The following is a 26,827-nucleotide window of genomic DNA, read 5'->3' on the forward strand; positions in this document are numbered from 1 at the left end:
GGGTTATACAGCCATTCTGAAATAGATTTTCTAAGTAAGTGCACCAATATCATCTGACCTATGACATCTACTTAATAATGTATGCAGCTTGCATTGTGAAATCTGGGGACAGAACCGATTTTATTGACTTACGTTTTCACAAATGTTTTGAAGTGTATGATTTCACAACCTATCTTAAATAGTGTATCTTCCTGCAATAAATACTCACAGGGGTCCCCAACCTATTGCTCGGGAGCCACATGTGGCTTGGCTTATGATTTGTGACCTGCTGCTGCCAGTTGGTGCTTTAGCAATAGGTCTAGCAAACAGCTATGAAGAGTGGGTCTCCAGATGGTGAATTTTGTGAGTAGCCCACCTCAGAAGTGCAGATGTGGTTGGATGTGCATGTGCTGGCCTTGGGGGTTTAGCGATAAATTAAGTATAGTAATCTGGAATTAAGTATAGTACTACTGTCAGTTGGAGGAGGTGCTTGAAGCTACTTTGAGAGGTGCAGGAGCAGAATGTCAGTACACCACAAGGAGGGTCCGGGAGCATTTGGATGTGGCTCCTGACCATCTCTAAGAGCTGAATATGGCTCTCCAGGTAAATAAGGTTGGGGACCACTGCCCTATCACATCTTCATATTCCAGCTCCTTGCAAAAAAAACAGTAGTTTTTATTTCTGTGCACCTGCCAATAGGCAAGTACATGCTTGGTTATCTGGAAGAGTAAAATAAATACTGTATTATGGTAACAACAATCTTGATGATTTCCCAAAAACTGCAATGACATATGCTGAGCCCATTAAAAAAACCCTCAGCAGTAGTAATGTCTAAAAGTTTCAGGCTGTTATTAGTCTCGTTCTCAGTTTTCTTTTACTTTCTAGTAAGCAACACTGGTATTCTGTGTTTTACCCCAATGGGGTTGGTTGATTTTAAGTAAAAGTTAATGTATCTAGCATTTGGAAACAATGTCATGTACTTATTCATTTTTATTTTGTTGATTAAATATTTGAGTTATCTGTTACCGGCGGTTTTAATGTTTTCTCGTAACATCCGTTAGCCTCACCATTTATACAGTGTTTCTTCTTGGGTTCAGATTTTTACGTGTCATGAGCCGATCCCTACCCTTGTTCATGACGTTAGCTTGGATCTATTCTGTCGCTGTAATCATAAAGGGAATTGTATATGAAAAAGAGGCTCGTCTAAAAGAGACCATGAGGATCATGGGTCTGGACAATGGCATTCTATGGCTGAGTTGGTTCATCAGCAGCCTTATTCCTCTTCTCATGAGTGCTGGTCTTCTAGTGTTGATCCTGAAGGTAAAACAAGAATCATTGAATTGTTTTCCATTGCTAAAAGTGGTCATAAACCTTGCTAGCTCAGTGTATCAATATGAAGATGTGCAGTATGACCTTGATAAACAGTTATCTACTTCACTGAAAAGTGAACTTTGTTTCATTTTTCAGACTGGAAACCTTCTGCCATACAGTGATCCAAGTGTGGTGTTTGTCTTCCTGTCTGTCTTCGGAGTGGTGACCATCTCACAGTGCTTCCTGATAAGCACCATTTTCTCTCGAGCCAATTTAGCAGCAGCTTGTGGTGGCATCATTTATTTTACACTTTACCTACCCTATGTCCTATGTGTTGCGTGGCAAGACTACGTGGGATTCAGTCTCAAGATTTTTGCTGTAAGAAACTAATTTGTCTTTCCACAATTCTTCATAAGCGTAAAGTGTTTTACTTTTCTGCAATCCCAAATAATCTAGTTCTCACAAATTAACATTTGGAATTATACGTGCAAACTAAAGTTTGGAAACTGCAGCTAACACAGTTTTATGTTTCACCATTTGCCACATAGCAAAATTTGAGTTGTGATTAATGTTTGACAAGTAGCAAGGATGATTAAAAGTACAGTGTAATCAACAGATCTTGGAATAATAATAATTTCCACAATTGGATGTGTTAAGAAACGTCCCTGTGCTGAGATAATCTTAGAAATGTGTCCCTGCTGTGTACGAGGGGAGGGAGCAAAAGAGAGGATACAGACAGGACAGCATGGGACCACAGATGCTGCTTTCTGTGAGGTAAAACATGTTTAAAAACAAACAGAAAAAGCTTTACCTCATAGAAAGAATCAGCTGCGATCCAATTCTTTAATGACTGTATACTCTCTTTTGCGTTCTCCCTTGTGCATGAACATTTTTTTAACACATCCAATTGTGGAACTTATTTTTATTCAAAGATCTATTTAAAAAAAATAACTTTTATTCATGGGACAAACTGTTGAAATGTTCACCTTATTTTAACAATAGTTTTGTCATTGGGTTTTCCTTGTAGAGCTTCTTGTCACCTGTTGCTTTTGGGTTTGGTTGTGAAGTTTTTGCACTTTTTGAGGAGCAAGGAGTTGGCGTACAGTGGAGCAATCTCTTAGATAGCCCTCTGCAAGAAGATGGCTACAGTCTTACTACCTCTGGCTTCATGATGCTTTTTGATACTCTTTTGTATGGAGTGATGACTTGGTATATTGAAGCCGTCTTTCCAGGTAATCTGTTTGAAAGGATTTAATCACTATTAACAGATAAAGCAACAGACCAGCGATTTCCTGTCATTTAGTCAGACAAATTAATTTAGCGTTGTTGTAAGTACATAATTAAATGCCACATAACGCCTTGCTTTCTGCAGATATTGTGTTGAGTTACGTACAGTAATTTTTCGCTTTGCCATTGATTTCAGCACTACTCTAGGTTTGTAAACAAGTGGAAAACCACTACTGTATCACATAGTGCATGACACTAAAAATGGAATTTACAGCATTATATTATTTTGTATAACTGCACATAATTACCAGAAAAGCATGGATCAAAGTGATCTTTAATGGTGTAGATGTACTGTATGTGTTTCTTTACTAGTTGTGGGTTCAAGCACATCTGACCTAAGGTTAGCAATATTTTCCCATATTCCTACAATGTTATGTATAATTGACAATATCTCTAGTGATCTTTCCAATGATCTGCACTGATTTAAGGGAATGACCTAGAAATGTAGACTGTACTCTTTGTAGATAATTCATATTATGACTAAAATGTCTCAAAGAGAATCTGTCAGTAGGATCAACCCTTCTAAGTTGTCTATATGGGTGCACAGGTCATAGAAAGGTTAATAATATGTTACATTGATATCAATTTAGGCCAATATGGAATTCCCAGGCCTTGGTATTTCCCATTCACAAAGTCTTATTGGTGTGGAGAAGAACCAAAATTGATACATCACCCCAGTTCTTTACACAAGGATTCATCTGAAGGTAAATGTCTGACTTAACTCCATGCATACAGTTTACAAGACTTTTACCTTTTAAAATGTATCTTCACTTTGGTACTTCTTTCTCTAGTTTGCATGGAGGAAGAACCAAGCCATCTTTCACTAGGAGTCTCCATTCAAAACCTGGTAAAAATTTACCGAGATGGTAAGAAGGTGGCAGTGGATGGCTTGTCACTAAGCTTCTATGAAGGACAAATCACTTCATTCCTGGGACATAATGGAGCTGGAAAAACTACAACTATGTAAGAAACTTACATTGAATTTGAATAAAAAATGATATTACTATGTGTATATTATTATTATTATATATTGTTATAGCGCCATTTATTCCATGGCGCTTTACATGTGAGGAGGGGTATACATAATAAAAACAAGTACAATAATCTTAAACAATACAAGTCATAACTGGTACAGGAGGAGAGAGGACCCTGCCCGCGAAGGCTCACAATCTACAAGTATACTATAGTTTGTAAGAGATAGATAAAGGTGCAGTTACTCACTCAATTCTCTATGGTTATAAGATATCTTAACATGTACAGTTTGATGTTTAGTTAGCATTTCACAGTTTCTAACTTTATTAATGTTTTATATGTGTATGTTTTGACATATACGACAATGGTCAACAGAAATAAGTACATTTTTATTGTCCTATTTATTAAAGGTCTATATTAACGGGATTGTTCCCACCAACCTCTGGAACTGCCTACATTATGGGAAAAGACATTCGCACTGAGCTCAACTCTATCAGGCAAAATTTGGGAGTTTGTCCTCAACACAATGTTCTCTTTGACATGTAAGTAAAATCAGAATGTATGAAAAAACCTTATGGGAATCTCCTAAGAACATTTTGAGTTACTCGGAAAAACCATCACTTATGTACCATGTAGATTTTACGATTCTTAATTTACAAGTACCAGGTACTCCCACTATTGGTACTGTATATCACTTTTAAGACTTGTCATGTTCAATAATTCTTTGGCATGTTTATGCTAGTGATGTTGTAATTTTTTTTTCAGAAAAGTGTGTAATTCATACTTTTAAAGTCATGAAGTGCATTCTTATAGTCAAAGTGTACTTATAAAAAATAATAAAAAATTATATGAAAAATAGAAAAATGAATTTAGCATTGAGGTATATCAATAATTTATATGTACATATAAAGTATTTTAACATATAAAATTTTATGTTTTAAATATTGCACATATTATAAAGCCATCTTTACTGTTGAAATCAGTGATAAATCGATTTACTTTCCATTATAGAAAGTTAAAGAATGCAACTTATACTTATTTATTCTGTTAAATCATGTCTATTGAGGAGTGAGAAGCTAAACAAAAATGCACAAGAAACACATGCATACTTTCTTCAAGTCTGCATAGCTGATCACTTGCACAGCCTTTTTTAAAGGGACACTGTCACCTGGATTTGGAGGGAACAATCTTCAGCCATGGAGGCGGGGTTTTGGGGTTTTTGATCCACCCTTTCCTTACCCGCTGGCTGCATGCTGGCTGCAATATTGGATTGAAGTTCATTCTCTGTCCTCCATAGTACACGCCTGCACAATCTGCAATCTTGCCTTGCGCAGGCGTGTACTATGGAGGACAGAGAATGAACTTCAATCCAATATTGCAGCCAGCATGCAGCCAGCGGGTAAGGAAAGGGTGAATCAAAAACCCAAAAACCCCGCCTCCATGGCTGAAGATTGTTCCCTCCAAATTCAGGTGACAGTGTCCCTTTAAGGTGAATTTACAAAGAGCATAATGAATGAGCAATAAAAGCTGTAGGTTTACCTATGTCAATTTATGACTTATGCAGTTGGCAGCACATAATTTCTGATAAAGTATTTATCTGGAGTTTTTGTGTACTGTCTCAAGTCTCATGTCAGACTGCGGAGACCCGTGTGTCGTAAACAGTGCCTTCCCCCCTACCACCAATCCCGAAAAGACAACACAAACCATCCTAGATGGGTTGAACTAGTCGGTCACAGTTTATTAATTTGATAAGCAGGGAGGGGCAAATTACATTGCGCAACGGGCTCACAGCCGTGGTCCCAATCTGCGACCGACAGGCGGCCAGCCAATGAGCGGGTACGAAGCTTCGTCCCTCCCTCCACTTCCTCTGTGACTTAAAAATAACAGTATTATTATCGTCAGCTTTAACGCCGCGGTGTAACGCAGTCCGTTTAACGGACTGCTAAACTGCTATGGGGGCACTGACTGGAGGCCACTAGGGAGGGGGCACTGACTGGAGGGGAGTAGGGAGGGACGAATTCGCGGCCAGACTGTGCCCGTCGCCAATTGGTCGCGGCCGGCCAGCCGCGTCCAATCAGCGACGTGGGATTTCTGTGACAGACAAACAGACGGAAGTGACCCTTAAGGCCCCTTCACATTAAGCGACGCTGCAGCGATACCGACAACGATCCGGATCGCTGCAGCGTCGCTGTTTGGTCGCTGGAGAGCTGTCACGGACAGCTCTCCAGCGACCAACGATGCCGGTAACCAGGGTAAACATCGGGTAACTAAGCGCAGGGCCGCGCTTAGTAACCCGATGTTTACCCTAGTTACCATCCTAAAAGTAAAAAAACAAACACTACATACTTACCTACCGCTGTCTGTCCCCGGCGCTCTGCTTCTCTGCACTCCTGCACTGACTGTGAGCGTCGGTCAGCCGGAAAGCAGAGCGGTGACGTCACCGCTGTGCTTTCCGGCTGACCGACGCTCACAGCCAGTACAGGAGGAGTGCAGAGCAGAGCGCCGGGGACAGACAGCGGTAGGTTAGTATGTAGTGTTTGTTTTTTTTACTTTTACGCTGGTAACCAGGGTAAACATCGGGTTACTAAGCGCGGCCCTGCGCTTAGTTACCCGATGTTTACCCTGGTTACCAGTGAAGACATCGCTGGATCGGTGTCACACACGCCGATCCAGCGATGTCAGCAGATGTCAGGGCGACGAAATAAAGTTCTGGACTTTCCTCAGCGACCAACGATCTCCCAGCAGGGGCCTGATCGTTGGTCGCTGTCACACATAGCGATTTCCTTAACGATATCGTTGCTACGTCACAAAAAGCAACGATATCGTTAACGATATCGTTATGTGTGAAGGTAGCTTTAGACGATTATATAGATAGATTTATGGTGTATACTGTATACAAATACTGACTGATGTGAATGATTACAGTGTGTTCATGCTGTAAAAGCAATGTGGAATAAAACAGTGTGCAGAATATATGGAATGAATAGTCTCCTTGTAAATTGAAGCTAAATATCCAGTGCACAGACCCTACAGATAATTTTTTTTTTACCATGCTAATGTGTCTGTGGAGTTTTACTGAGGCATGCAAGCATGCTCCCTCATCTGTGCCTCTCTACAATTTCCCTCCAGGCTCACTGTTGAAGAACACATCTGGTTTTATGCACGACTGAAGGGACTTTCTGAAGACAAAGTAAAAGCAGAGATGGAACAGATGATAAATGATGTTGGCCTTCCCAATAAGAAAAAATCCAAGACTAGTCAACTGTCAGGTAATGCACAGTTAATATCGAGACTTGCTAAGTTACTGTAGTGCTAGCTGTAATTACTACAGGTTTAAGGATCCTACTCAGATAATAGGATCAAACCATTGACTTCATCTAGGGTCTATTAGAATCTAGTGGAGGTAGCAGTCATATAAGTCAATGTCAAATGCTTTAATGACACTTGCAACATGACTAAGATGAGTAACCAAGCCAGACATCCATGTACAGACAGGGTTTTTTCTGGATACTTACCCAGCATCAGTGCTTAGAGCGCGGTGGACCAAAGCTCTAAAATACACATTACCAGTTACCAGTGGAACTATTATTATTTATTGTTAAATCACCATTAATTCCATTGTTCTGTACATGTGAAAAGGTTACATAAATATTACCTACATGTAACATATACATTACATGCATAAAATAAACAAACTGACAGATTGGTACAGAAAGAGAGAGGACCCTGCCCTGACGGGCTTACAATCTCCTGTGTAATTCGTGAGGAGACATTTGGCAGTGGGTGGCCCTGATGGAGTCGAAGTGAGGGTAGTGGAATCTCTATAATTTTTATCTTACATTACTTATCTCTCTATTGATTTTTTTTTAAATGTTGCATTGTGTAATGAATGTCAATGACATCTAAATTATTTTGTATTAAATGCAAACATATATACTTCTGGACTTTGCATACTGTTTGATAACATATATGACATTTGTTTTGTAGGTGGTATGCAAAGGAAACTCTCTGTAGCCCTGGCTTTTGTTGGGGGGTCAAAGGTTGTCATTCTTGATGAGCCAACTGCTGGGGTTGACCCCTATTCAAGGAGAGGCATTTGGGAGCTGCTACTTAAATACAGACAAGGTAAATATAAAATCTACCATGTGTATGTACAGTGCTTTGCGAAAGTATTCGGCCCCCTTGAACTTTTCAACCTTTTCCCACATATCATGCTTCAAACATAAAGATACCAAATGTAAATTTTTGGTGAAGAATCAATAACAAGTGGAACACAATTGTGAAGTTGAACGAAATGTATTGGTTATTTTACATTTTTGTGGGAAATCAAAAACTGAAAAGTGGGGCGGGCAATATTATTAGGCCCCTTTAACTTAATACTTTGTTGCGCCACCTTTTGTTGCGATTACAGCTGCAAGTCGCTTGGGGTATGTCTCTATCAGTTTTGTACATTGAGAGACTGAAATTCTTGCCCATTCTTCCTTGGCAAACAGCTCGAGCTCAGTGAGGTTTGATGGAGATCGTTTGTGAACAGCAGTTTTCAGCTCTTTCCACAGATTCTCGATTGGATTGAGGTCTGGACTTTGACTTAGCCATTCTAACACCTTGATACGTGTATTATATTTATCATCATTAGGCATTTAGGACAACATTGGATCATTCAGAGATCCACATTGAACTTCAGGATTGAGTTTGCTGCACTGAAAGTAAAGGGGCGTATAGTGGTGTTAGAAAGCAGGACGTAAGGTCCTGAATGGCAGATATGTGTCACCGAGGTGGTTGGCCTCGGTACATAAATTCTGTACCAGTAATACTAGGTTACTAATAGAGTTTTAATTCGACTGGATTTTGGATCCTTGATTTAGGAGCAACCAAAAGAGTCTGGGTGGGGAAAGTCGTTCCAGTAATCCAGCCCAGGGTTTACAGGCATAGTAGCTGGCAACTGGGTTAGCAAAGCAGAGTGGAGATCAAGCTGGAGCTGATCAGCATTTGGTGAACACGTTTAAATAGCTTGAGCTGACACCAAGATTGATGAGGTTGCTTTAATTACTTTTGTTTAATTGTGCCTGAAGAAAGGACTGTTTATATTATTCATTTGTACTAGAGTAAAGCTGTTTTCATTTTGGAGCTGTAAATTTTATGATGGACAATAAACAACTTTATGCTGTTTTGTTATAAAACCCTATTCTGGTGCGTATCCAAGTGGCTACCAGAGAGCTGAACCGCTACAGTGGGCAGAAGAAAAACTTGGTGCACCTAACAATGATAACGCATTTCAAGAAGATCAGTAATTTATCTGTCTTAAATGTGAGTGTTTTGGAATATGGATTGATTCAGAATATCTATTTTATGGTTTTTAATCCAGGAAGGACAATTATTCTTTCCACACACCACATGGATGAGGCTGATATCCTCGGAGACCGAATTGCTATAATCTCACAAGGAAAATTATGCTGTGTAGGATCTTCTCTGTTCCTGAAGAACCAACTAGGGACTGGCTACTACCTTACATTAGTGAAGAGGGACACGGACTCATCTCTTAGTTCCTGCAGGAATAGCAGCAGTACAATGTCTTACTTGAAAAAGGTACATTCAGCTCTATTGATTATTCAATTTACTTAGAAAAGTCACCAAACCTGCTTGAAATGAACAAAATAAATTTCATATGTTTCATCATCTAAGTTTTCTATGTGCTATAGTGCTCTAATGGATGATTAAAGGGAGGGTAGCAGTGCGCTCCTGGCTGACAGTTCAGACTAGCATCATTGTCATGCTGTTGGGTGAAACTGTGTACGCCCCCATGCTGCAAGCAGAGGTAACATCGGAGGAGCTCAGCGACACTGATGTTGGCCATATCCAGGCATCTTCAAATCAGTTTTTTCAAGCTCTATAGAAAAGAGCTTTTAAGTGCTGTGCACCTTAGCAGACCGCGGCAGCCAATATTATAAGCAAAGAGCAGTAAACAATATAATTTATTGTATATTAATTGATGTGTATGTACGTTTAAAGTGCTTGTCCATGACCTTGACAACACCTTCTTAAACAGGACCTTACACTAATTTGAGCATGTTACACTGAACACATCATGGATTGATGGCTGCAAAGCTGAATAAAGCACAGTTTTTATTTTTTAATTTGTCCTTTCCATGGTGGAGATATATCAGCTTGGAAAGATTAGATTGAAATTTATATTATTAATCAATTGGGCGTTGCCAGAGATTGGCCTGTGTGGCGTGTACTTCATTCCCTGCGTGAGGTTCATCAATCATAAGCAGGCAACAACACGGGGGAAAAAGAACACTCATTTCTCTAGTCACTGATCTCTCCTTCTATTTTGTAGATATACAACAGAGCTAAGTTATGTACAGTATCATTACAAAAACTTTCAAATCTCATCTCACGTCAGTCAATGTGGGGGAAAGGTGATAGTTGACAGCACAGTGAGATGAGATCTGGAAGTGTTTGTAAGGATATATAAATTAGGTCTGCTGTTTCTCTACACCATAACTGCAGAGTTATGTATCATTACAAACGCTTCCAGATCTCATCTCGCAGTGCTGTCAGCTCACAGACGGCCCCTACACTGTCTTCAGTAAGATGAGATCTGGAATTGTTTGCAATTATACATAACTCATCCTGCTGTATCCTCACATAACAGCTGCAGAGATTATTGAAGAGAGGAGGGTGTGTTCTTGTTCCCTTTGTGTGTTGCTGCCTGGTTATGGTTGGTCAACCACATGCAGGGGAAGAAGTACACACACCCATAGACAGTAGCAGAAGAACACTTGGTTTAACTAAAACATAAATTATATCCTAAATTTTAAAGACTAAGAAGTGGAGAAATTAAAAAAATTAAAAACTACATTTTACTCAGCTCTGCAGCCACTATTCCATGATGTGGTCAGTTTATAATACTAAAACTGATGAGAGATCCTCTTTAAATGCTACAGTCTTCATGTTAAATTAATAACATATACTCACCTCCTAGACGAACACCATTCCAGTTATGTTAGTGCATCAACAGATATATGTTTATTTTTTATTTTACATGGGTCACTGTAGTATTTAAGAAGGTGTTGTCCAAGCTGGGGATAACCGCTTTAAGGAGAGCCTCTCACCCCCCAAAACTTGATTTAATCTACTTATACAGTCCTATAGGGCATTTGGCTGCTGTAAAACTCATATCTTCCGTATAGATTTCCCTTCTTTAATTGTACAGAAATACTATTTTATTGCATATTCAAATGAGGTCTCTTAAAAAAAATTGTATTAGCTTCAAATCTAAACAGGTATATATTTTTTTAAAATTAGTAACATCTTACACATTTGGCCACTTCTCATGTAATTACCAAATAATTTGTACTGATAATCCATACCTTGGAACTACCATTAGCTAGATCACTGCCTGATTCTTCATTTAACATCTGGGATGACGGTACCCCGTCATTTATGGGCAGGAAAGCAGCAGATCAGCTCCTGCCTGCAAACAGAATAGGAGCTCGATGCTGGCAACGCCAACAGGAGCGGGGACCACAGAAGCGGTGATTATTAAAAATAGCAAACATACTACGGATCGGAAGAGAGAAACCAAGAGTAGGGTAATTATCAAAAATAGCTCCTTTTCTAATCCTACACCTAACCCTCCATGTATCCAATCAGAAATGTAACTATAAGTGTTGTAATCACCGCCACTGTTGCCCCTGAACCTGATGATGATAGGGTCAGAATAAAAAGGCAACAACTTGTTCACATAGTGGCTATTGATTGATATGCTGTTGGATTTTAACATTTTTTGTATGCGACTTGCTTCCTGCACAGTACACATCTCCGAAAACTAACAATCTTCCATTGCCTGTTTTTCTACTATAAAAACACCTAAGTCACTTCTTCTATAAGGAAGCTGTGCTTGTCTATGCTGCTTTGACAACACGATTCACTATTTACTCGTAGCCACTAGACTCTAGCCTGTTTGTCCACCAATTTTTTTTTTATATTTTTTGTTGCAGGAGGATAGTGTATCCCAGAGCAGTTCGGATGCTGGGCTGGGCAGTGACCATGAAAGTGATACTTTGACAATAGGTAAGTACTGATTTTTCAATCAAACTTGCATAGAAACCATGGTGGTATCCAGCAACTTTTATCAACCAGTGTTTAGTTTGAGAAGGTTGAGACATGTTTATGATGTACTGAAATTGGTTCAATATCTTAAACCGTCAAAGTGCCTTGGACGTGGATGTAACTTCTGACTCCATATTTTCCTACCCTTGCTTTCTAATGTAAAGAACCACTTGAGTTAGACACAAAGAGCATAAACTCCAGTTTGAAGACTCAACCATGAGCACATTTCATCTAAAGATATCAGAAGGAGATGATAATTTTTAGTTTTTTATTTTTGGATTTTAACTTTTTCCTTTTAATGTTTTCTTTTTGTTTTGTTTTTTGTTAAGGGTTATTCCCACCTTCATAAATGGCTATTGTCAGATAGTGCTTGTACATGGAAGCAATTTTGCAATTTAATGGTTATTTAAATTTTGAGCCACTCTTTTAAGATATTCTTCTTTTTGTTTTTACCTTGTTGCCTTGGAGACTGACCACCTCTGCTAGACAGAACATGTGCAGTGCTTCTAAACTATTTTCTATTGAGATTGTAAGCACTGCTTTCAATCTGTCCAGGACAGCTGGAGCCCGCTGTTACTTCATAACCCTGGACAGCTGTAGCGCAGGGCTTACTAGCTAGATATCAGCAGTATTTGGTCTTCTAGGCAACACACTGTAAAGAAAAGTGTTACTATCTCAACAATGGAGAAACATTTTATTAATAATAATAATCTTTATTTTTATATAGCACTAACATATTCCGCAGCGCTTTACAGTTTGCACACATTATCATCGCTGTCCCCGATGGGGCTCACAATCTAAATTCCCTATCAGTATGTCTTTGGAATGTGGGAGGAAACCCACGCAAACATGGGGTGAACATACAAACTCCTTGCAAATGTTGTCCAAGGTGGGATTAGAACCCAGGACTCCAGCGCTTCAAGGATGCAGTGCAATCCACTGAGCCACCATGCTGAGCACTTAACTGCAGAAATGAAATACTTATTTTTACCTGAACAATCCAACAATATCCCTCTATAAAGATAGTAATAACCTTTAAAGGATGTCAAGTAGAATTATTAATCAAAAGTTTGTCAACAGTTTATTTATGACTTTGAAAATTTAGTAACTACAATAAAAGAGCTACAAATTTCATGTAATTTTTGGTACAAGTGCATATTGTGTAAAACTATATGTGTTTTGAGGCTCCCATACACATAAGATAAAGTCAGCCGAAATACCAATTTCAACCGTGACAAAAGATCGTCGACTCTCTTTGTGAAATAAACGGTTGTTTGAAGCAAGAGTTGGGCATGTGAGGCCATGTGCACACGTTGAGTATTCGGTCAGTATTTTACCTCAGTATCTGTAAGCCAAAACCAGGAGTGGGTGAAAAATACAGAAGTGGTGACGTGTTTCTATTATACTTTTCCTCTGATTGTTCCTCTCCTGGTTTTGATTCACAAAGCTTGTCATTGACTGAAAAAAATCCAACAGCTAATGTGGTCTGAGATGCTTTCATCCAAAACTGATTAACAACCCTTTGCCCAATGGATAAATAAGCTTTTGTTGTCTCATGTCATATGTGTAGGGAGGCCATTCGTTTCTACTACTATGTACCTGAACCAAACATAAAATTCTCACCACAGGCTTTTTCTTGTCTTGTATGGGTCTCACAGATGTCTCTGCCATTTCAAACCTCATCAACAAACATGTGCCTGAAGCCCGACTTGTAGAAGATATTGGACACGAACTCACTTATGTCTTACCTTATGAGGCTGCAAAAGAAGGAGCATTTGTTGAACTTTTCCACGAAATAGATGACCGCTTATTTGACATTGGTATCTCCAGTTATGGTATCTCAGATACCACTCTTGAAGAGGTAAGAACGATAATGTTCAAGATGTCCTTTTATATTTCAGTTCATGGCATAATGTAATTACTTGCACATTAATGACTGGCTTATTGGCAGAATTCTGATTCTATAATATTTTGTCTTTGTGTCTCATCAAACCTAGTCTGTCATCTTGTGCATGAATTTTATAACCTTCTCACCTGTCCTTCTGGCACAAGATCACAGATCCACAGCTAGTAAAGCAGTCCAAAAAACCCATGGGCAGATCCAGCACGTCCAAAAGTATTACACTTTATTAGACTTCCTTAAGATCAATAACAGGAACAATGTGTAAAAAAAAACAGTGCACAAAGAGGAATACATCTCTCTTAAGAGATGTTCATGGTTGCTGTGTTTGGAAGCGCATTTCTTACTCAAAATGGCATGTAAAGTAACTCTGTAATTCTTATAAGTAAGAATCAATGTGCTTCGAAATCGTCAACCATGAGCATATCTTAAGGGATGTGTATTTATCTTTGTGGACACATCATTCCTGTTACTGATTTTATGGAAGTCTATATTTTTCTTGTGCTTGATCGCCCCCCCCCCCCCCCCATTCAGTTGCTTTACTTACCGCCTTCTTGTGCTTGTCTTGATAGATGCTGTCAGATCAAACACAAACTAAGTCCATTTGAATTATGTTTGTGTAATAGCAGTCCATGGTTCCTTCAGGGATTCAGCCTATATCAACTTAAATGTGGCTTCAGACGGCACCACTGGATATATTGCAGAAATGCTATGTGAACTGGGCCCAATGCAGCCAGCTGTATTTGCATGAAGACAAAAAATAACTGTGAAATCTTCATATTGTTTTCTGATTGCCTGTTACAGATATTCCTAAAAGTGGCTAATGACACGGGTGTAGATGCTGAGACATCAGGTAATCGGCAATAGGCAGAACAAGGTTTTTGTTGGCTCACATTATCAAATTTGGTTGCTTTTTAAACCGTTTTCTGTCCTTTAATTTTTTAGATGGGACACTACCTGCTAGGAGGAAAAGATATGCCTTTGGGGACCACCAGAGCTGCCTACGACCTTTCACAGAAGATGACAATTTAGAAACCAATGACTCAGATTTGGATCCAGGTAGTTGTAGTGACATATTCATTCATAGTACTTGAATAATTACCGTATTTTCCGGCGTATAAGATGACTGGGCATATAAGACGACCCCCAACTTTTCCAGTTAAAATATAAAATCTTCTCAAAAGTCGGGGGTTGTCTTGTATGCCGGGTGTCGTCTTATAGGGTGGGTGCGAAGCAATCTGTGGTCGACGTATATAGTGGGGGGGAGTGGTCCCGATGACGAGGTGAGGGAGCGCCTCACCAGGAAGGTGTAAGTGAAGCAAACTGTCAGCGTCTGGGATGCCAGGGGTATGCAAAAAAAAGAGAGAGAGCGGTGCTGTGCCTAGAAAAACACTCCTCTTTCACTCATCTGGCTCGCCCTTGTATCCTATTATCTCCTTCTCTGCCTCTGCTTCAGTTACACCTTCCCGGTGAGGTGCCCCCTCTCCTTGTCATTGGGGTCGCTCCCCCCACAATATGCGGCGACAGCAGATTACTCCGTACCTGCCCTATAAGACGACACCTGGCGTATAAGACGACACCCGACTTTTGAGAAGATTTTCAGGGGTTAAAAAGTAGTCTTATACGCCAGAAAATACAGTAACTGTTTACAGTCTCTTAAATGCAGAGAGTAAGAATTGTTACTAACATGAACTCTTCTGATCTTCATGTTGTTACCTTTTCTGTGCTTTTCTTCATGCAGAATCTCGGGAGACAGATTATCTCAGTGGCATAGATGGCAAAGGATCCTACCAGATGAAAAGCTGGAGTCTGATGAGGCAGCAGTTTACAGCGTTACTGTGGAAGAGGCTGCTTTACGCCAAGCGCAGCAGGAAGGGATTCTTTGCACAAGTGAGTAATGATTTGAAATAAAAAATAAAATGATGAATGAAGGCTTAACAAGACAAGATTGCCATGAGATGTTAGTTTGAAACAATTGTATTTGATATACTGTAATTAAGCCCTAAAAGTACGTAACCTGTATAGACAATTATCATGTAGCAAATCTGACCGTGACATTGGGGTAATCTTTATGTTTGTATGTAGTAATCACACTGCAAGTCAAATCTTGTAGTGAGTAAACTTAGCCTAGGCTGCAAAACTGGATCCAATCCAACTGATTCCAGCTGAGAAGTAGTATCTTCAGCAATGGCATGTGTCCCTGGACATAACCTTACACACAGGTCAATAAAATTGTTTTTTTTTCCAAATTCACAATTTAACATTATGCTCCACAGGTAATTGATGCGTGCCAAATCCATGTATATTTTACCGTGATTTGATACAGCTTTGCGGTTCATTTTTTGAAAATTGCTTTCATACTGCGGCCAATCTCAGTTAGACCGGGTTCAGACAAACGTATGCAAAATCGTCAGATTTTCGTCCAGGAAAACACTAACATTTTTACATACATTTGTGTTCTGTATGTCCATTTGTCATATCTGTATTACATCTGAATGCCCATTTTTGACATCTGTTTGCTATCCATATGTCCTTTTTGTGCATCCAGTTTTCAATCTTAATAATTCTAATGTATCCTTAAGAAATGCAAGACATGTGGATTGTAACCTGTATGTGATCTATTGTCTTAAAATGGGCGAGTCTGGTCCAGAATACGGATCAAAGCCGCACATGCTACCATTATTTTACGTGAAGACCATCGGTCCGTGTGTAAAAATGATCATGTGAAGTACCACACTGACTTGCACTGGTCCCTTTGCTGTCTGTGTGCTGGAAATGTTGCATACGCACAGCGCACGGATGTTTAATACACTTGTCTGAACAAGCCCTTACCAACACATTGTTTTGTCGAACTGCAAATAGCAAAATCTCAAGCAGAGGTTCAGCACTTGTAAAAAAATCTTACAAGGTTTGCAAAGCACCTTAATCTTCACTTAATAAACTGGTAAATAGCATTTTAGCATGCCGAACATCCCTTTGGCGGATATTAGCTACTCACAAATGGCACCCTTACAAAATCCAGCTGCTGCAGCATCTCAACGAGTTTGACCCAGATCAGCACGCTGAATTTGCAGAATGGGCAAAACAAAAAGTGGAACAGGACCTTAGTTTATACAGGACATTATGTTCAGTGATGAAGCAAACTTTTTTGGGTGGGCAATTTATATGGATACACCTAAATAACATGGGAATGGTGACAGTTTTCTTGCGTAGGGTGTCTTGCATTGAAATCTGCTGCAATGACCCGGGTACTGCGTTCACCAGACATCAACACAATTTCTATCCGCTCCTCACGTGTTAACCTCTGCGACATGTCAATGGCTGTAAACAAAGAGAAACTTGAAAAATAACTCATGAAAGAATAAAGTTACGTTAAAGCCAAGCACGCTATTGTTTTTCTTGTGAAATTCTCAATAAGTTTGATGTGTCACATGACCCTCTTCCCATCTGAAAAAATAAAGTTGAATCCAAAATGGCCGACTTCAAAATGGCTGCCATGATCACCACCCATCTTGAAAAGTTTTCCCCCTCCCATATACTAATGTTCCACAAACAGGAAGTTGATATCACCAGCCATTCCCATTTTATTTAGGTCTATCCATATACATGGCCTACCCTGTAGAAGCCTATCTGTCTATATTTCAATTTCTGGTCAGAAATTAGTCCCGTCCTTTATTATTTGCATCAACATACTGTAAAAAAAAATCAACTTACCTAACCAATTTAGGTGGCACAATTGCTTGTAAAAAATACAAAAAAATCTAGTGCACTCCCTAATGATCAGGAATACTAATTGTAGTTTTACTTTAAAGTTCTATAAGTAACTCACCTTTTTCAAGAGTTCATGCATTTATATTATGCTAGTGATGATTTCCCAATGATGGAGATTTATCAAACGTGTGATTAATGACTACAATTCTAGTATGTCATTGAGATCTATCAGCTGGCTGCCCATATGCGATCTATAACATATGAGATTAATCTTCCATGACGTGCACAGTAACTCTGTATCCTTTTACTTCCAGATCGTGTTGCCAGCTGTTTTTGTACTCATTGCACTGATGTTTAGCCTTATTGTGCCACCTTTCGGAAAATACCCAAGTCTCGAACTGCAGCCCTGGATGTATGATGAACAGTATACCTTTTTCAGGTACGGCAATTTAAATATCAGTATTTCTTTTCATCACAAATAATTACCTTGTTTCCCCGAAAATAAGACATACCCTGAAAATAGGCCTTAGCATGATTTTACAGTATTTTTGGAGTAAGGTTGAAATATAAGCCCTACTCTAGAAATAAGTTGTAGTTACAGTCAGGACCAGTGTTTGAGGGCGGGGGGAACTTGTGAATCGCCTAGAGACCCACTAGGGGTTACCAACATTTCTGTTCCGAGGTTAAAACTGCTCAAGGACTTTTGGTGATATCACGGTCATGTAACCATGATATCACCAAGTAATTCAACTGCAGGAGTCTAGAGGAACTAAAGAGGAGACAGGCTGGTATGCAGGGTCGGCGTTAGCGGGAAAGGGGGAAACTGTCAAATTTCTCAGGGGCACACAGCATTTCTGTTCGGAGTTCAAGACTGCTTAAAAACCTTTGGCGACTTCATGGTCATGTAACCATGACCATAATGTCACCGAAGGTCCTTTAGCTGCAGGAGTCTAGAGGAACTGAAGTGCAGACAGGCTGGTATGTACAGTATGTGTAGTGAGTATATATTTGCATGTGTATGTGCAGTGTGTGTGTGTGTGTATATATATATATATATATATATATATATATATATAAAAGTGTGTGTGTGTCATCACATGACTATATTCAAAAAATGTTGATTTTTTTGTTCAAGAATAAATGAGGATTATTGTTCATAGAGAAAATTAAGACAGCCCCTGAAAATAAGTCCTATCTCATCTTTCAGAGAAAAAATAAAATAAGACCCTGTCTTATTTTTGTAGAACACATTACCTGCACACTTCTACTTTATTATCACTCTTCCATGAGTATTGTCTATAATTTACCAATACATTCGTAGGAAGATCTAATTTCTGGCATGCTTGCCATTAATAGTCAGAAATGTGCCTGTGAGACAGGTATATAGCTGTTTATCTATTTTTAAGACTTTGAGTCCCAATTGATTGGTTTTATAGCATTGATATAGCTGCCTGTGACTTATCGACTGTGTGTTGCTCGTAGCAATGATGCCCCAGAAGATTCTAACACGCAGGCTCTTTTAAAAGCTTTGATCACGAAGCCTGGCTTCGGAACCGCATGCATAGATGGCTATTCTGTTCCGTAAGTATTAGCTTTTGTATTCCATGTTAGATTGTGTTTCTTTCAGATTTTACTAGGAAGTGGCTGGAGCTTTTGTAACTTAATGCTGTGAAATGTGAATGTCACTTTGCAGGGGTGTTCCTTGCTCAGGGGAGGATGCCGTGTGGAGAACTCAGTTTGTCCCAGAGTCTGTGGAAGAGATTTTTCTTAATGGTAATTGGTCAATGGAAAACCCTTCTCCAGCCTGTGAGTGCAGCAATGAGAATGTAAAGAAGATGCTTCCAGTTTGTCCCCCTGGGGCTGGTGGCCTGCCACCCTTTCAGGTATTGTATTTGGCATTCCCATAAGAGTATGGGCTCGCTCACACTTGTGGTTAAATCGGACTAATGCAATCGGATAACAAATCAGATTGCATTCAGGCCAATATGATTGTATGATGGTGTTCTCAGCTGCGTTTTTTTTCAGCTCCGATCGGACTGAAAATAAACCACAGCACATTACAATTGCATGCGAAGTTTGGATCGCACGCACCCATATAAGTCTATGGGTGCGTGTGAAACATCGCACTGCACTCAGATCTCACCCGTCGGCAGTGGAGGAGATGGAGAAATTAATTTCTCCGAGTCCATGGCAGCTGTGCTCCCATTCTCTCAGGCGGGCACAGAGCTCACTTTTGTTGCCAGCGGTTTAGACATTAATGGCTGTGTGATGAGTTAGTTAGAGGGCACACCAAATTACAATATTATACAAGCTGTACACTGACTTCTGTACATTGCATCAAAGTGTCAGATCTTCAGTGTTGTCCCATGAAAAGATACAATAATAATAATAATTTTTATCTATATAGCGCCAACATATTCCGCAGCACTTTACAATTAAATAATATATTTACAAATATTATAGAGCAGTATTTCTCACTAAAGTTTCCAAGTTTTTGGGTTTAGTGTGTTTCAGTACTCATTCATCACTTTCTAGCATGTTCGTTAAATGGCCAGGGGAGGATGAAATGGAAAATGGGTGTGGCTAGGCATGTAGTGTAGGACATGGCCTAAAATGTATGGAATCTCTCCTTCTTTTGCTTCTTGGACAGTTGGAGGGTATGCATATATAAATGCCATGGTGCTACACGCTGCCTTCAGGTGCCAGTAGGAGCCATGCACCAACCAGAACTGCATACAACCAGCAACAGTATATAGAGCATTTGTTGCAAAACATAAAACGGAAAATGCAGGATCAAGTTAGACCTGTTGTATATCATGTTTGTTCATGTCGAAATGTTTGCTTTTGTACTATTTAATGAGTGAGTTATTTTGCCACAAGAGTCTCATACAGAATTGATTGCATGCAGTGTTTTCTACCTTTGGCTTTCATTACTTAAAATTGCCTAAGTTTCAATTTTACACTTTATTGGGCACAAGAAAGCAAATATTCCTGTATTTCTGTTCACTGGATGTTCCAAGCAGACAGATAACGTCCTGGAAATGCATTACGCCATATCCTGTTGTGGAGTACATTATGTAGGGAACATGATTTCCGGAAACATTTTGGCACAGCAAGCTGGTGTATGTTAACCCCTTAACCCCGGAGGTATTTTAGGTTTTGCGTTTTCGTTTTTTGCTCCCCTTCTTCCCAGAGTCATAACCTTTTTAATTATTGGTCAATATGGCCATGTGAGGGCTTGTTTTTTGCGGGACGAGTTTTCCTTTTGAACGACACCATTGGATTTAACATATCGTGTACTGGAAAACGGGAAAAAAATTCCAAGTGCGGTGAAATTGCAAAAAAGTGCAATCCCACAGTTGTTTTTTGCTTTGCTTTTTACTGTTTCACTAACTGCTAAAACTGACCTGCAAATGTGACTCTCCAGGTCATTTCATTTCGGGTTCACATACACCACACATGTCTAGGTTCTTTTTTATCTAAATGGTGAAAAAAAATCCAAAGTTCGATAATAAAAAAAAAAAATTGCGCCATTTGCCGATACCCGTAGCATCTCCATTTTTCGTGATCACGGGTTGGGTGAGAGCTGGAGCTTTTGTAACTTAATGCTCTGAAATGTGAATTTCAATTTGCAAATGAGTTGCCAAATGAATTGAATCTAGTCCAGACATTGACAAGGTTAAAAAAAAAGATTTTTATTTGAAACAATAATTTTCTCCATTGAACTTTGCATTCGTCAAAGAATGCTCCCTTTGCAACAATTACAGCATTGCAGACCTTTGGCATTCTAGCAGTTAATTTGCTGGGGTAATCTGGAGAAACTTCACCCCATGCTTCCAGAAGCCCCTCCCACAAGTTGGTTTGGCATGATGGGCACTTTTTGCATACCATACAGTCAAGCTGCTCCCACAACAGCTCAATGGGGTTGAGATCTGGTGACTGCGCTGGCCACTACATTACAGATAGAATACCAGCTGCCTGCTTCTTCCCTAAATAGTTCTTGCATAACTTGGAGGTGGTCACTGTCCTGTTGTAGGATGAAATTGGCTCCAATCAAGCGCTGTCTACGGGGTATGGCATGGCGTTGCAAAATGGAGTGATAGCCTTCCTTATTCAAGATCCCTTTTGCCATGTACAAATCTCCCACTTTACCATCACATTACCTCAACCATGCTTGACAAATGGCGTCAGGCACTCTTCCAGCATCTTTTCAGTTGCTCTGCGTCTCACAAATGTTCTTCTGTCTGATCCAAACACCTCAAACTTGGATTTGTCTGTCCATATCACTTTTTTCCAGTCTTCATCTGTCCAATGTTTGTGTTCTTATGCCCATATTAATATTTTCCTTTTATTAGCCAGTCTCAGATATGGTTTTTTCTTTGCCACTCTGCCCTGAAAGCCAGCATCCCAGAGTTGCCTCTTCACTGTAGACGTAGACTGTCGAGTTTCACATGAAAGTTCTTTTATTCTGGCCATTTTGAGAGTTTAATTGAACCAACAAATGTAATGCTCCAGATTCTCAACTAGCTCAAAGGAAGTGTCAGGTTTATAGGTTCTCTAATCAGCCAAACTGTTTTCAGCTGTGCTAACATACTTGCACAAGGATTTTCAAGGGTATTCTAACCATCCATTAGCCTTCTTACACAGTTAGCAAACACAAAGTACCATAAGAACACTGGAGTGATGGTTGTTGGAAATGGGCCTCTAACACCTATGAAGATATTGCATTACAAACCAGACGTTTGCAGCTAGAAGTCATTTACCACATTAACAATGTATAGAGTGTATTTCTTAATCATTTAATTTTAGCTTCATTGGAAAAAACTGTGTTCTTCTTTAAAAAATAAGGACATTTCTAAGTGATCCTAAACTTTTGATTGGTAGTTTATATACTGTATATATATATATATATATATATATATATATATATATATATCACATAGAACGCACTGAGGCTGCTGTGTACATGACATAGTCAGGAGCAGGACAGAAATGTTGAGCGCACTAATTCTGCCCACAAGGAACATCCTGGCACTGGCCAGCATCTGACTTAATCCAGCATGTGCAGAAAAACTAAAGGGCTGGAGGTCTGAAAAAAACAGATCTCAGTACAGCGGCAAACTGGGAATCTGCCTGAGGGCTGGAATAAATGATATCATAAAGCATATATGACATGCGGGCTGGAATTTCCCCACCCTTGGTTACATAAAGAATGGTATAAAGTTGTATGTATTGCTAGATGTAATAATGGATGTCAGAGATGTATACTAAAGGGGTGTATAATTGAATGTGTGCTTAGTAAAGGGCATAGTACTTCAATATGTTTCGCCCAAAAAACGGAAAAATGAGTCCATGTACATGACACTTTCTGCTGGGCAGTTCTTAATACCTCTGTTCTTTTCTTTCTTGAAACAGAAGAAACAAAACACTTCAGACATCCTGCAAGATCTAACAGGAAGAAACATATCAGATTATCTAGTAAAGACGTACGCGCAGATTATTGGAAAAAGGTATATCTTTACATTTCTTCAGGCACATCGCCAGCCCATAAATTACGGTAGTCTGTCACTTGTTTCCATCCCAAAATTTCAAGGTAAAATGGAACCTTTAAAAAACAAAGCAGAGTATTAGACAGGTATAACAAGGTATAACCAATTCTGAGACACCTCTGAATATAAGGCTGCTAGTAGTTGGTTGTTTACAATGTCTGCATTTTCTATATCTTGCTGGAATTTTTACATATATAGTACATAACTAAAAGATATAATAGTTCAACCTATCCAGTTGAATTAATGTCAGGTTATAGGAAATACTATGTATTAAAGTTTTTGTTAAAATGTTGTTGTAAATGTGAAACAATTTGTAATGCTGTTTTTTTCTCCATTTTTTTAGCTTAAAGAACAAGATCTGGGTGAATGAGTTCAGGTGTGTAATTGTGCTAGTCACCCTTTTATGTCCTCTTTGTGTATATTAAAATGAAAAATAAAAATAAGAGCATGTTAGTATTAGCCAATGGTATTAAGTCTTCATTATATGTGATAAGTAGTGGTGGTGCATGTAGCTCCATATTTCCCTGTACAATGACTCTCATTATAGCACCACCTAAGAATAAGTGTGATAAAACCCAGGCTTACTGTTGTTTATTTGGGGTGACCGTAATTGTTATTTTACCTAATCTTTTTATCACCCTGTATGCGCTCTTTTGTACTTCAGATATGGTGGCTTTTCGCTGGGTGCGAGCAGTTCCCCAGCATTACCACCCAGTGAAGAAATTTTGTCCTCTATTAGACACATCAAGAAACGACTGGACATGGCCAAGGTACTTCATTCAGAACATTTTGTGGTATTTCACTTACACTAGTGTACCGATAGTCATGTCTTTGGTCTTGTCTTGTTTTCTTTCTCAGAATGGGGCTGCTAACCGTTTCCTTGACAGCTTTGGGACATTTATGAAAGGACTTGATGCAAAAGATAATGTAAAGGTAATGATTTATTACTTTCCATACTTCAGTTATTTTTCTATGTGTGATATCTCTGACTGAAATTCAATTATTACACTTCTTACAATATGATATGGAGGAATCCCAGGTAATTCTGATAAAATATGAGATTCTGTGCTTATTTGGCCTTTAGAAGTGCATCATGGGGGTATTGCACTAAACTGGGTGCCATTGGCAATGATAGCCCTAATGCACTAAAGTGGGTGCCATTAGCAATGATGGCCCTGAGATTTCACCCTCAATCGCACACATGTGTCTGAAGGCATTTGGATCTAGGAACATCACCTCTTTATTGATTTGGCCACATATAGGTATTATTTGTGCAACTTACTGCTGTATTACATGGGTATTGTATGACAAGGTTACTTACATACTATATCGTTGTACTACTTGGGGCCTATATTGTAAGTAGCATGATGTGTCATTGCACTATAGCACTATCTAAACTAATTATGAACATTGCTGATTGTGTTTGATATCTCATGGATGATCCTCAGCGAGAACATCTGTTTTGGACTGCATGTTACTAGTAGACATTGCAGTGCATATGAGTTTTGGGAGGTGCAAGTAAAGCAGGGTGTAGGTCCCCTCAGGTAACTATTTCAAAGATGTGCTGCATGCTCTATAGTCCGTTGCAAAGATGATACTGCTTTATTGGGAAACAATCCACACTGATACCCATAGTTGAATACATCAATAAGATATTATTGTTTTCAGCGAAAATAGTTAGCTTTTGACGTTTTGCCCCTCCTGGGTCTTTATCATAGACTTTGATGGAAAAAGATGAAGGAAGGTGTGGTATGGCACTGGAAGTGCTAAGTCAGAAGGAAAAGTAGTACCGTAAGTGCCATCACTTACTACCTTCCTTCTGACTTGCCATATCTGCCTTCTTCTCTTACCAGCGGTGTCAATGATTAAGACCTGGGAGGGGCGAAACATCCATCGCTAACTATTTTTGGTGGAGATAATCTCTTCCCAAACTATCTAACTTTGAGCATCACTGTGTTACACAGTAAAGCATGATAGCGTGTGCTGTAAATGTATTACACTTGTACTTCATGTTATCCATGCAATGTATTCTTGAGGGTGCTGCAGTGATCACAGATCAGGACTGTATGTTTTCAGGTGTGGTTTAATAACAAAGGTTGGCATGCCGTCGGTTCTTTCCTAAATGTGATGAACAATGCCATTCTCCGCTCCCGACTACCTGAGGGAAAGGACCCTGCGAAATATGGGATTACAGCCTTCAATCATCCACTAAACCTCACCAAGGAGCAGCTATCTGAGGTGGCACTGTAAGTATTACCATTAGTGTTCCTGTGTAGTAGGCTATAGGGACTATAAGCAGTGCACTTTGTTGACTCATTTCTCCATATTGCCTCTTCTATATATTCCATAGGATGACCACATCGGTGGATGTCTTGGTTTCCATCTGTGTCATTTTTGCCATGTCATTTGTGCCAGCCAGCTTTGTAGTTTTCCTGATCCAGGAGAGAGTGACCAAAGCCAAGCATTTGCAGTGTATTAGTGGGGTGAAGCCTGTAATCTACTGGTTGGCCAACTTTGTGTGGGATATGGTAAGAGAACAAAATCTGGCTTGTTAACAGCAGGAATACTATTACCTGTGTAACTTAAGGCCAAAACTGATGGTTTTATGTTTCTTTCCAGTGTAACTATATTGTGCCAGCCACTTTGGTCATTATAATATTCATCTGCTTCCAGCAAGACTCCTATGTGTCTTCTTCCAATTTACCAGTGTTGGCACTTTTACTTCTGTTATACGGGTAAGATATTTGTTGTATTTGGTATTGTCAATTTCATGCAGTTAAACATTGTTCAGCGAGTAGGTCTTAACTTGCTGAGCACATGTGCTGTGTGTTTAATGGGGTTTTCCATGAACAGGAAAAAAAAACCAAGGCAGTGTTATTCTGAATAAGTTCCTATATATCTTTAATTAGGAAATTGTGCTTGTTTTGTCTAGGGAGCAAACCAATATAGCACATTGCAATGGCCTCCATCTTGTTCTACCACCATAAACCTGCCCTAGAATGTTATTAGGGCTGGTGTCTGTGAGCATGTCCATTTAGGAAATTATTTCCATTGACATCTCTTTTATTTTTTTTCTATTCCTGGAGGACTCCTTTGTAGTGATGAGCGAGTGTACTCGTTGCTCGGGTGGTCTCCGAGTATTTATGACTGCTCAGAGATTTCGTTTTCATCGGGGCAGCTGAATGATTTACAGCTATGAGCCTGCTTGATTACATATGGGGATTCTCTAGCAACCAGGCAACTCCAACATGTACTCAGCCTGGCTAGTAGCTGTAAATCATTCAGCTGCCGGCGATGAAAACTAAATCTCTGAGCAGTCATAAATACTCTGAGACCACCGGAGCAACGAGTACACTCGCTCATCACTACTCCTTTGTAATCTCTCTATTAGAGCTTTGTCTTCTTCCATGTTACTTCATACTGCATTTAAGCGCAGATCACAAGATCAGTTCTCCAGGAGTATTTTCTTTATAGCATTATTTATTACTATTTGTAGGACAATAGCGTCTGAGAGCTTTCTCCTAACAGATCACCAATATTGGTTTATCTTGTAGGTGGTCTATAACTCCTCTGATGTATCCAGCTTCCTTTCTTTTTAAGATCCCCAGCACAGCCTATGTGGTGCTAACTAGCGTCAATTTGTTTATTGGGATCAATGGCAGTGTGGCCACGTTTGTTCTTGAACTTTTTACTAATAATGTAAGTATTTATTTCACAGAGATGTATGTGATTTAGTACTGTTGGTATGACAGAAGAGTGCTAAAGACTACAGATTTGGCCATTACATAACAGGTTGTTCATTCTTTTCAGAAACTAAACAACATCAATGACATTTTGAAGTCAGTCCTCCTCATCTTCCCTCATTTCTGTCTGGGAAGAGGACTCATTGATATGGTGAAGAATCAGGCCATGGCTGATGCTCTAGAAAGATTTGGTGAGTAGTCCTTTGTACTCGGTCCTTGTAATAGCGGGCTATAATGGCAGATATGTGATTAACTTT

The 26,827-nt window shown here is 39.4% G+C and overlaps 1 protein-coding gene across 2 annotated transcripts in view; it reads left to right on the plus strand.

Annotated features, from left to right (window-relative positions):
* ABCA1 (ATP binding cassette subfamily A member 1) overlaps positions 1 to 26,827 on the plus strand; it is a 132,128-nt gene that overhangs the window by 91,514 nt on the left and 13,787 nt on the right. Inside the window, exons 15-41 of one of the 2 annotated variants that reach the window (XM_069765928.1) lie at positions 1,077 to 1,299; positions 1,447 to 1,668; positions 2,318 to 2,522; positions 3,168 to 3,281; positions 3,369 to 3,540; positions 3,960 to 4,091; positions 6,679 to 6,818; positions 7,537 to 7,674; positions 8,915 to 9,135; positions 11,007 to 11,147; positions 11,556 to 11,628; positions 13,326 to 13,528; positions 14,372 to 14,420; positions 14,513 to 14,626; positions 15,309 to 15,457; positions 17,593 to 17,717; positions 18,761 to 18,859; positions 18,972 to 19,161; positions 22,694 to 22,788; positions 23,171 to 23,203; positions 23,492 to 23,597; positions 23,686 to 23,760; positions 24,904 to 25,073; positions 25,178 to 25,355; positions 25,447 to 25,562; positions 26,382 to 26,526; positions 26,638 to 26,761. In XM_069765928.1, coding sequence (XP_069622029.1) covers positions 1,077 to 1,299; positions 1,447 to 1,668; positions 2,318 to 2,522; positions 3,168 to 3,281; positions 3,369 to 3,540; positions 3,960 to 4,091; positions 6,679 to 6,818; positions 7,537 to 7,674; positions 8,915 to 9,135; positions 11,007 to 11,147; positions 11,556 to 11,628; positions 13,326 to 13,528; positions 14,372 to 14,420; positions 14,513 to 14,626; positions 15,309 to 15,457; positions 17,593 to 17,717; positions 18,761 to 18,859; positions 18,972 to 19,161; positions 22,694 to 22,788; positions 23,171 to 23,203; positions 23,492 to 23,597; positions 23,686 to 23,760; positions 24,904 to 25,073; positions 25,178 to 25,355; positions 25,447 to 25,562; positions 26,382 to 26,526; positions 26,638 to 26,761 — 3,752 coding nt within the window. The remainder of the gene's footprint in view (positions 1 to 1,076; positions 1,300 to 1,446; positions 1,669 to 2,317; positions 2,523 to 3,167; positions 3,282 to 3,368; positions 3,541 to 3,959; positions 4,092 to 6,678; positions 6,819 to 7,536; positions 7,675 to 8,914; positions 9,136 to 11,006; positions 11,148 to 11,555; positions 11,629 to 13,325; positions 13,529 to 14,371; positions 14,421 to 14,512; positions 14,627 to 15,308; positions 15,458 to 17,592; positions 17,718 to 18,760; positions 18,860 to 18,971; positions 19,162 to 22,693; positions 22,789 to 23,170; positions 23,204 to 23,491; positions 23,598 to 23,685; positions 23,761 to 24,903; positions 25,074 to 25,177; positions 25,356 to 25,446; positions 25,563 to 26,381; positions 26,527 to 26,637; positions 26,762 to 26,827) is intronic. The other variant, XM_069765939.1, reaches the window with a different exon arrangement.

Source organism: Ranitomeya imitator, chromosome 1, assembly GCF_032444005.1.
Source record: "Ranitomeya imitator isolate aRanImi1 chromosome 1, aRanImi1.pri, whole genome shotgun sequence".
Lineage (NCBI taxonomy): Eukaryota > Metazoa > Chordata > Amphibia > Anura > Dendrobatidae > Ranitomeya > Ranitomeya imitator.